Here is an 11,340-nt window from a genome sequence, read left to right on the forward strand (position 1 = left end):
TGTCCAGTTTTTCCCTAGAGGTTCACAATTTCCTGAAATGGAACCCCTAGAGAAAACGAGGTCAACCCTGGAACACTGAGAGAAGTCCATGCAGAGATGACCGAGAGTGACCTCAACTGATTTGACCTAGACAAACACCTGTACCAAGTGATATGGAAGATGTTTTAGGAGACAAGGGCTTGTCAAACTGCTTCATGTGTTCATTATACTGTAAAAGAGGTATTACTGGAGAATGTTGCTGAATTCGCAAATCCATCCACAGCCAGACTATTGTCTGTAGGGCAGTGTTGTGTTCGAGACCACCTAAAGTGAGAAAGTCAAGACTGAGCCCGGGGGCTCCGTCTTAAAATTCTATTTTCAATGATCTGATTCAGTCTCTTCAGTTTTTGTTGGAAAGGGTTAACACTGAAAAGAAAATCTTGATTTTTTTTTTTTTTCCTTTGCTGGTCTCTGGGGAGAAATCTAACTAGCAAAATCAGCCATTGGCTAGGCCATCAGAAGCTAGGTAAAGGCATCTGCCATTCAACTGTATTAGGGCAACATTTTGGAGTAACAGTGGAATCAACCAATCACATTTTGACTTAATGAGTGGGACTTTTTACAAAAACGTATAGAAACTTCTGTCTCCTTGAAGGCCAACAGGTCACTGCGCGATAGCTTTCAAATGTCCATCTGGTGAGTGTAACTGTTTTTTATTGAAGGGCTTGCTTGTTAGCCATCTCTTTGAAAATAATGTGTGAAACACTTGCATTTAAAGTGGAACTGACAACATTTTAGCAACATGAAATCTTATTAAAATCTGTTCATATACTGCCCCAGGAAGAATGTGACACTTGTAAACAAAATTCTGCCAAGCGACCACTTAGATATGGTCATTTTCACATTATAATAAATTCTATAGCAATATAGTGTGAAAGCGGCCTGAGGCTACACAGACTAGTGCACTACTAGTCAATCAGAGCTACAGTATACAAACAAGCCATTTGCCACATGGGCCTGTCATCATTCACTTTGAACTGTACTGTGTTTACAGGCAGTTGCAACAGTGACTTTGGATCATTGGAATGCATTCACCAAAAACCACAAAATACCCCTGGAATGGATTTCTGCAAATATATAAACACCACAGGATTCCTCTTACATTTGGCAACTTTACTGTCCTATTGATCAAACAACCATGAAAAGGTAGGCTCTCTCTCCCATAGTTATGCACATCAACAAGATGCACAACTAATGCTAGCCAGAGCAAGATGAGCTAAAATCTAACAAAGGAACATAAAATAAACACTCTAAAACTTTTTCAGCTTGTCTGTCAAAATTGCACTGATAAATGACAGGGAATTGTAGCCCCCTCGTCCTTCTGCAGCTTGCCTGCTAATGCATGCTTGTCCCAACCAAGCACCCAAGCTAACTGGCTAAAGTTGGCTACCTTGCTAGTTAACTACTTCCAGACACAAATGAGAGAACACCTCACTCTGACCATTTTACTCTCCCTAGCAGAGCTTGTTAGGTTGTTTACATGTTATCTAGAATGTTCGTGACTAACTATTACTTTTTTTGCCTATGTTTACTGACACCAGTCATATTCAGCAAGTGTTGCCTGTTCCTAAATTCATCAGTTATTCTGCGCTCTGGCACACTCAGATGAGAGTACTCTGAAATCGGAGTAGATAGCCAGAGTGAATTTGCGAACGCAAGAGATATGCTAACTGTATAACAGTTGTTCAAGTACTTGCAAGCTAACCAAATGACACCTGCATCTCTAACTGTGTAAAGTGTGATAGAAAAGTTACATATTTACCTGATTTGTTTGATATTAATAGTTTGCAATTAATGCTTAATAGATAGGAGGATATTTCTGTCCTGTTAGTGCCTGTGTTTTTATGGTCTCCACTCTAATTCACTGCAGCTAATCTGGTCATATGTTCACCAGAGATGGCTTGAGCTGATAAAGTTGAAACATCTTTCCTACCGGCTACTGATGTCATTCTTCTGTGAGCTGCTCCACGTAAAAACAGTTGAGAGCTGCCTGCAGATGTTATTCTTCTGAAACTAGGCTGTGTGTGCGGCGTGCATGTGAATATATTTTATATAAGTCAGTTAAGAACTAATTCTTATACATGATGACGGCCTACCGGGGAACAGTGGGTTAACTGCCTTGTTCAAGGGCAGAACTTTTACCTTGTCAACTCGGGGATTCGATCCAGCAACCTTTCGGTTAATGGCCCAACACTAGGCTACCTGCCGCCCCACGTTCTTCGCAGTTGTGTAGGCAACGTTGTGCATGATTTATCTGGGTCATTGATAAATCGTATATGTCCACTACACTACTTTTATAAAAATGGCACTCTCCTACATGAGTGCGCTGGTATTACGGTTGATGTCCTTTCAGAATCACAAACCTTTCAGAATCACTGGAGGCCTGTAGGTTTGCAACTGCGCAAACATATTGTCTATAATAGATATGAAGGCTGTTAAGACATTCATGTTTCCAGAAAGGAGTGTATATATTTGGCCTGGAGAAGCGGTTCTATGTACTGACTGAATGGAAGCTGATAATTAGGAGTTTTTTACTCTGGTCTCGGGAAGAAATTACGGGTCCTCACTGTCCGAGACCGAGTCAAGTCCGCGTACAAATGTATCCGACACCGAGGCAGGACTGAGACACTCAATATGTACTACAACACGGCTGTAGGGTATAGCCAAATAATACCTGCTGGTAGTCTCTTATGACAGGCAACACCAGCATTTATGACAGATTTGGTCCTGGGTGCTGAGATTAATCTGCAATGCCTGCTGGTATTATGGCAGAGAGGCTGCAGGGGGCTGAGAGCAGATGGTACTGACAGACTGTAACTCACTGTATGAGGGAGTGAAGGCACCACACACACAGGGTAGAGCGAGGCTATAAACACACAGGGTAGACCCAGGCTATAAACACACAGGGTAGAGTGAGGCTATAAACACACAGTGTAGAGCGAGGCAATAAACACACAGGGTAGAGCGAGGCTATAAACACACAGGGTATAGTGAGGCTATAAACACACAGGGTACAGGGTAGAGTGAGGCTATAAACACACAGGGTACAGGGTAGAGCGAGGCTATAAACACACAGGGTACAGGGTAGAGCGAGGCTATAAACACACAGGGTACAGGGTAGAGCGAGGCTATAAACACACAGGGTAGACCGAGATAATAAACACACAGGGTAGAGTGAGGCTATAAACACACAGGGTAGAGCGAGGCAATAAACACACAGGGTAGAGCGAGGCTATAAACACACAGGGTACAGGGTAGAGTGAGGCTATAAACACACAGGGTAGAGCGAGGCTATAAACACACAGGGTACAGGGTAGAGCGAGGCTATAAACACACAGGGTAGAGTGAGGCTATAAACACACAGGGTAGAGTGAGGCTATAAACACACAGGGTAGAGTGAGGCTATAAACACACAGGGTAGAGCAAGGCTATAAACACACAGGGTAGAGCGAGGCTATAAACACACAGGGTACAGGGTAGAGCGAGGCTATAAACACACAGGGTACAGGGTAGAGCGGGGCTATAAACACACAGGATAGAGTGAGGCTATAAACACACAGGGTAGAGCGAGGCTATAAACACACAGGGTACAGGGTAGAGCGAGGCTATAAACACACAGGGTACAGGGTAGAGTGAGGCTATAAACACACAGGGTAAAGTGAGGCTATAAACACACAGGGTAGAGCGAGGCTATAAACACACAGGGTACAGGGTAGAGTGAGGCTATAAACACACAGGGTAAAGTGAGGCTATAAACACACAGGGTAGAGTGAGGCTATAAACACACAGGGTAGAGTGAGGCTATAAACACACAGGGTAGAACGAGGCTATAAACACACAGGGTAGAGCGAGGCTATAAACACACAGGGTAGAGCGAGGCTATAAACACACAGGGTAGAGCGAGGCTATAAACACACAGGGTACAGGGTAGAGTGAGGCTATAAACACACAGAGTAGAGCGAGACTATAAACATACAGGGTAGAGTCAGGCTATAAACACACAGGGTAGAGTGAGGCTATAAACACACAGAGTAGAGCGAGGCTATAAACACACAGGGTAGAGCGAGGCCTATAAACACGCAGGGTACAGGGTAGAGCGAGGCTATAAACACACAGGGTACAGGGTAGAGCGAGGCTATAAACACACAGGGTAGAGCGAGGCTATAAACACACAGGGTAGAGCGAGGCTATAAAAACACAGGGTACAGGGTAGAGCGAGGCTATAAACACACAGGGTAGAGCGAGGCTATAAACACACAGGGTACAGGGTAGAGCGAGGCTATAAACACACAGGGTAGAGTGAGGCTATAAACACACAGGGTAGAGCGAGGCTATAAACACACAGGATGGAAAGTGAGGCTTTGCAATGACACAGCAGAGATGCTATGACACAAATACAGTGCAGGGATATACACACCTACTGATGGGGTGGTGGGGTTACCAAACCGATGGAGGACGACCTCCACTGTAGGTCCAGTTACAAAAAATTGGTCCTCCCCAGCCACTGTACCCATTGGGCGCTCTTGTCATGTTTCTGTTTGCCCTTTGACCCTGGCGGGTGTCCTCCCGTGACATCATTGTGTTCCAAGCAGGGGAGATGTGTGGCCACCGGCAACCTCTAGTCACCTTGGTGATGACAAACACTCCTACTGCCATGACATCATCCCAGTGATGAATTAGGGGAGGGGAGATGGAGGGGGCCGGAGGGAGGATGTTTGCCGGTATAAACCCACCTCATCATCCCAGCTGATACACTAACATTAAACCACTGCCAAGCGAACACAAGAGGCAAACTCATCCCTTCAATAACATCACTGAGAGAGAGGGAAGAGGAGAAAAGGAGGGGCAAAGCGTGAGATAGTGATGCTTTCAGCAGGTGCTAAACAGTGAGAGGTAGCTGATAGAGAGGGAAAGACTGCGTGAGAGAGAGATGCAGCCAGCCTGTGAGAGCACACAGTGACCCACAGCATCGGAGACAAGAGAAGAAGACAATAAAGTGTGAGTTATTTCATGCATTCTTTATTTGTTTGTTTAGCGAAAGGATGAGAGGTTATGCACCTGTGCTTTCAGGTTGAGTAGATACAGAAGAAGATGGAATTTGTACCAAAAAGTAGGTATTGCTGCATATTTCATTGTATACAATGAATGTTTTATTTTATTTAGTACGTTATTATCATGTAATAATTATTATTCCTGAGTAAATACTTAAATGCTTCCATGTCTATTTGATCATGAAGAACCAGGAAGTATAATGTACTGATTTGTTATAGAGGAATCAGGGGCTCATTTGTAGATCTGATTTTTTACAGACATAATGTCACAATTTCTACCTCGTCTCAGATTTTCATACAGCAGTATATTGTGTGTACAAGGCAATTTCTCCCTTGGCGAAAATGAAGTTTTTCTCATGTATTTGATTATTAACATCAGGGTATTAAAAGCCATCATAAAGCATGATCATGGATTTATCTTTATGGTCAGCAGAGTCGTGGTGGTGGTCATTGCTCTGTGTGATGTGTAGTCATAAACATTTTTCTGTATGGTTTTAGAGATGCATTATAGTTGTATCAATAGTCACTGTATTATCTATATTGGCATATTAATATTAATTCCTCTCTGTTTTTACAGAATTCTGTTGTCATTGCAGTGTCAGTGTAGTCGTGTCCAGCCAGTCTCCAGCATTACTGTTCCCGCCCTCCCTCTACTCACCGCTGCCATGCTGTACCCAGCTCTGCTCTGTGCTGCTCTGCTCCTGATCGCACCCCTGGGGCACACAGAGGGGCGCACCCTGCACCCCTCACCTGATGCCATCCAGGTAAGGAGGGTTAAGGGAGAGGGGTAGTGGGAGGAGAATAGGAAGAAGGGATATGGGTATGGAGAAGGAGGGGGGAGTGGAAAGTTAGGGAGGGAGAGAGTAGGGGGAGCTGGGGAGAGTAGGGGGAGCTGGGGAGAGTGGGATAGAGGGGAGATGGGGAGAGTGGGACAGAGGGGAGATGGGGAGAGTGGGACAGAGGGGAGCTGGGGAGAGTGGGACAGAGGGGAGAGTGGGACAGAGGGGAGATCGGGAGAGTGGGACAGAGGGGAGATGGGGAGAGTAGGGGGAGCTGGGGAGAGTAGGGGGAGAGTGGGACAGAGGGGAGATGGGGAGAGTGGGACAGAGGGGAGATGGGGAAAGTGGGACAGAGGGGAGATGGGGAGAGGGGGAGAGTAGGGGGAGCTGGGGAGAGTAGGGGGAGAGTGGGACAGAGGGGAGATGGGGAAGAGGGGAGTAGAGGGTATATTTGGATTGAGGGCAGAGATGGATCATCAATATCTTTTTTACGGAGCTCTCGTGACTTTTCTGCGTAGTAATAATAACATGTTTATTGCATAATAATAACAGCATATTTGTTGTTCCTGCCTAGTTTGTTGAGCAGTTTCTGGATCGCTACAACGACCTGACCCTGGATGACCTGGAGAACCTGGTGAGCAGCCAACCAGAGGAGCCCTCCTCGGCTTTCACTTCCGGGGTCAAAGTCGCTGAGTACCCGAAATGGGCTGACATACCAGCACAGGGCGACAGCACCTGGCTCCGCCTCCTGAAGGGGACCCTGGCCAATCAGAAAAGAGCTGTGACGGACCGGTCGAGGAGGGGGTGGAACCGAGGATGCTTCGGACTCAAACTGGACAGGATCGGGTCAATGAGTGGACTGGGCTGCTAGTGGAGAGAGAGGAAGAGACTGACGTCCCTCAGGGGATATGAGGACGAACACACAGTAGGCTGCTACACAGCACACAGTCATTTACACACATGAGGTGAATACAAGGATGTTAATGTGAGTACAAAGGAGGTCTACATGTAGCGTAGCTGTAGTGTACTTGCTGTATTGCTAATGTGGTTCCATCGAGCTTAGTGACAGTTACTCTGTATGTCTCCTGGCTGTTGGAAGGGGTTAGCTGTACTTATATTGTACATCTATTCATTTGAATCTTCAAAGTATCAGAGTTATGTTTACATCAAGCTGTTATTCTATTTTAAGTCTCTGAGTGTTGTTTTGACAGTAAATCTGCACTTTATTCAAAACTAGGTATTTAAAAGTTGTCTTTCTTGACTAATATTGTCCTTGTTAATCCTGCAGGAATAGTTGTGTTATGGCATGTTTAATGGAAATAAATATTTGAAAAAAGATAATAATATAATTAAAGTCAAATGTTTCTTCTCTCTGCTATTGATTTGACATACATTTGGCATGAATAAATGTACACTGAAACATGTTGTATTGAGTGTTGTGTTCTATTAAAGTCCTGACATCTTCCAGTGGCAGAATCATCCTCAATCCTCTACTCCTCCATTTGTTCATTTCATATTGACATGCGTCATCTACATATTCATGCATTTCCATTGAATTGGAAGATTCAATTTCTCACAGCAGATATTTATACCGCTGTTTCCATGGTCGTTTTGATTAAATCTGCCACAGGCAGCTGAGGGAGAGAGAGAAGGTACATGTCTTCCTCCGAGCTAAATTAAATGCCTGCATTACATGGTGGGGTTGTGTGGGAGGACCAATTAGGGCTTGGAGCTACACTAATCAAGCTACCACTGATGCTTCCAAACTGAATTTACTATGTCGTTAGTATCTCACTTATAGAAGGGAGTTAACTCTTGTCTATATGACAAGTACTTCCCAAACAGAACATCATCTTTTCTCTTTAAATACAGTTCTGGTTTGGGGAAAGAGGGCATTTCACCAGGGTCAGTTCTGGGTTGGGGAAAGAGGGCATTTCAAAAGGGTCAGTTCTGGGTTGGGGAAAGAGGGCATTTCACCAGGGTCAGTTCTGGGTTGGGGAAAGAGGGCATTTCAAAAGGGTCAGTTCTGGGTTGGGGAAAGAGGGCATTTCACCAGGGTCAGTTCTGGGTTGGGGAAAGAGGGTATTTCACCAGGGTCAATAGAGTGCATTAGAGGTTGGGAGATGGATACTGAGAGTCTCTAGAGCAGGGGTACTCAACTCTGACCCTACGAGGTCTGGAGCCTGCTCATTTTCTGTTCTACCTGGTAATTAATTGCACACACCTGGTGTCCCAGCTCTAAACAAGTCCCTGATTAGAGGGGAACAATGAAAAAATGCAGTGGAACTGACTTCGAGGTCCAGAGCTGAATTTGAGGGCTCTAGAGATTCAGTCGTGTGTTCGTCACAGAAGAGGTTAACTCAGGTTGAAAGACTGGATGCAGTCCCTAAAGTAAACCACAAGAGGTCAGTCTGAATTAGTCTGTCATGTTGCAAGGTCCAAACCGAAGTGCATTCCAGACTTCAGACTTTGTGCTGGACTCTGTTAATGGACATTATGAGACTGATGATAATTCAGCAGCATATGAACCCAGCTGTACACCTTTCTGATGCATGTTTTACCAGAGGTCAAATCTGAAGACATTTTCAGATAACTCAAGTTAGTCGGAGCATGAACAGTGCTGGCAACACCAGGGTTGTAGGATTGCTCTATTAAAGCAGTCAAAGTTTAATATTTGGTCTCATATTAATAGCACCAATGACTACATCAAGCTTGTGACTCTACAAACTTGTTGGATGCATTTGCAGTTTGTTTGGTTGAGTTTCAGATTATTTTGTGCCCAATAGAAATGAATAGTAAATAATGTATTGTGTCATTTTGGAGTCACTTTTATTGAAAATAAGAATAGAATATGTTTCTAAACACTTCTACATTACTGTGGATGCTACCATGATTATGGATAGTCCTGAATGAATTGTGAATAAGGATGAGTGAGAAAGTTACAGACGCACAATTATCTTGTTACTACTTTAATACACATAAGTGAATTTGTCCCAAGACTTTTGCTCCCCTAAAAATGGGGGGACAATGTTCCAAAAGTGTTGTAATTTCTAAACGGTTCACCCGATATGGCTGAAGATACCCTCAAATTAAATCTGACAGTCTGCACTTTAACCTCATGGTCATTGTTTGATTTCAAAATCCAAACTTTTAGAGTATAGATCCAAAAGATTATTTTTTTTTTCACTGTCCCAATAATTGCAGAAAGCACTGTATATTGACACATAGCCTACAGCAGTAGTCTTCTTGTACTCTCAGCCTCACAGCGTCTGGTCTAGGGTCTTCTGGGTCTAGATTTAAGCCCATGGCTCCTCTTTAGTATTCTAAACTACTTTTGGCTTCCTCTGATTTTCTCAAAAGCACTACACAAATCTGAACATAATTCACTGTTGAGTTGGTTAGTTATCAGACACAAATGAAACATTTTCTTACAGAAATCTGTAGGCCTACATGAAAACCCTCAATTAAGGGAGAAGTTGGCCTTTATATTAGCTTATCATGGACTATAGTATGACCTATGATGACTGTGTGATCATGTGGTGTGATATTAAGCAGGGTCAAATACAGTACACAATACCATCCACCAAGGAGTAGACCGGTCTGATTCTATTTATAGAACAACCTTTACTTCACTTCTCTGACCTTAAGCTGTGCAGCGGAGCAGTGCGTGTTCACATGGGGTCGTGGTAGTTCAAATATGCCCAGGTCATTGGCTCGTCACCACCCTAAATCACAACCCCTGTGACAAAAATATTAGTGCAGGGTGGCATTACTGCTATTCTGCTGTTGAACATGTTGTTCATGTGTCATGGGTCATGGGTCATGGCATGTCGCTCTGTGTTTGAGAACATGTAACGCTAGTTCTGTGTTATTTCCTTCACTGTGATATATAGGTACAGGTTGTTATGTGTTTTGCTTGTAGAGGCGTATGGACCAAAGGCCTAAGGGTTCAGACTACTAATTGGTCATTTTATATTCCTTTCGAGAGCAGAAAGAGAAGATCACTGACGTCCCTCCCTGGTTCCAACAAGTCCTTATTGACCTAATGGGACATTTATGATCAGAAGAAATGATTGAAAACCAATTTACATTTTGCAATATAGTTAATTGGGTGTTTACATTTGTACTATTTCACACATGTACAAGTGTGTTTCATACACGTGTGAATTCGATTTTTTGGGGGGATTTTTTTGGACAACCCTCTGAGAGTGTGTTCATGGCCAGGAATCAGCCATTATTAGGGTTAAGTGCCTTGCTCAAGGCCACATCAACTGATTTTTCACCTACAGTAGTCGGTTTGAGGATTCAAACCATCAACCTTTCAAACCAGCAACCACATAGGCAGTAATGGTATCCAGCATTTTTTTATTAACCATAGATGTGTCCTTTCATTTTATAATTGTCATTGCACATGCTCATTGCTTTAAAAATGTAAAAAAAAAAGGTAATCATAAATGGACAAAAGTCATTTAATGTGTTTCAGGGAAAAAAGGATTTGACCCCAGAATTGACCCGAGGGACACCATCGTGAATAGGGACGATACTGAGCCACATATGTTCACTGAGAAATATCTGTTACATAAATATGACCTGAACCAGTCGAGGGCAACGCCGGAGATTCCCATCCACCTCTACAGCCGGTTGACAAGAACATTATGATCAATAGTATCAAACAGCGGAAGACACACTGGAATTTTTCAAATAAGTTGTTCATACTCAAATAAGCTTGAAAAGCTTTACTTTTTCAAAAAATCTTGGAGAAAAAGTTTAGAGATAAGTCTATAATTAGTCAGTGAGGAGGGGTCTATATTGGACTCTTTAAGGAGAGGTTGGACCAGATCAGTTTTAAAATAGGCTGAAAAGGAGCCAGAAGTCAGGGAGCTGCTTACAATAGGCAGAATGTAAGGGCCAACCCAACAGTAGGAGTGATCTAGCAGGGATCATGTCCAAGGGGCAGGAGGAGGTCTTCATGTGACCTACAGTATCAAGGAGGGACTCAAATAATATTTGCTCAAAGGAGAAAAAGGAAGCAGTAGACAGCCTCAGAGTAGTTGCCTCAAGTGCCTCCTGGCCAGCAACGCTGGTATGGAGTCAGCTACTGCCAATCTGGGATCTAAAATATTCTAAAGTTGTGGGAGTTCTCAGAGGTCAGGGTAGAGAAGTAGTTCGCTCTTGCATCTTTAACCCGCAACATTATCATTTCTCATCAGCTCCTTCATTATCTCATAGAATACTTGAAGTTTGCAGGCCTTCCATTTACGTTCAGCCTTTCCAAGTTCACTATTTAAAGCAGATGTGTGGTCATTTAACCATGGTGAGACGCTGGCCAGCAGTTTATTTCTGCTTTTAACTGGTGCCACGGAGTCTAAAGTAGCCTCACATACATCACTGAAGCTTCCCAGAAAATCACCGTTGTGACGACAAATAACAGGAGTAGTAGAGGATCAGAAGGCATTGGTAGATGAACTTAC

The 11,340-nt window shown here is 43.6% G+C and overlaps 1 protein-coding gene across 2 annotated transcripts; it reads left to right on the plus strand.

Moving 5' to 3' along the window:
* The first annotated feature begins 4,780 nt into the window (after positions 1-4,780).
* nppcl (natriuretic peptide C-like) lies at positions 4,781-7,296 on the plus strand. Of its 2 annotated transcripts, none has more exons than XM_014152729.3 (3): positions 4,781-5,037; positions 5,668-5,854; positions 6,444-7,294. In XM_014152729.3, the coding sequence occupies exons 2-3, from the start codon at positions 5,756-5,758 to the stop codon at positions 6,738-6,740; spliced, it is 396 nt and encodes a 131-aa protein (XP_014008204.2). In that variant the 5' UTR covers positions 4,781-5,037; positions 5,668-5,755; the 3' UTR covers positions 6,741-7,294. The 2 variants fall into 2 exon arrangements, with proteins under 2 accessions (XP_014008204.2, XP_014008211.2); XM_014152736.3 differs by lacking the exon at positions 4,781-5,037 and adding an exon at positions 5,045-5,149 and having other exon boundaries at positions 6,444-7,296.
* Positions 7,297-11,340: the final 4,044 nt, after the last annotated feature.

Source organism: Salmo salar, chromosome 02 (assembly GCF_965601325.2).
Source record: "Salmo salar chromosome 02, fSalSal1, whole genome shotgun sequence".
Classification (NCBI taxonomy): Eukaryota; Metazoa; Chordata; class Actinopteri; order Salmoniformes; family Salmonidae; genus Salmo; species Salmo salar.

Excerpts from the sequence above, each read along its gene's own strand:
- nppcl (XM_014152729.3), top strand. The coding sequence starts at position 5,756 with ATGCTGTACCCAGCTCTGCTCTGTGCTGCTCTGCTCCTGATCGCACCC. Across the intron at positions 5,855-6,443 it reads CCTCACCTGATGCCATCCAG|TTTGTTGAGCAGTTTCTGGA; the intron begins GTAAGGAGGGTT and ends GTTCCTGCCTAG.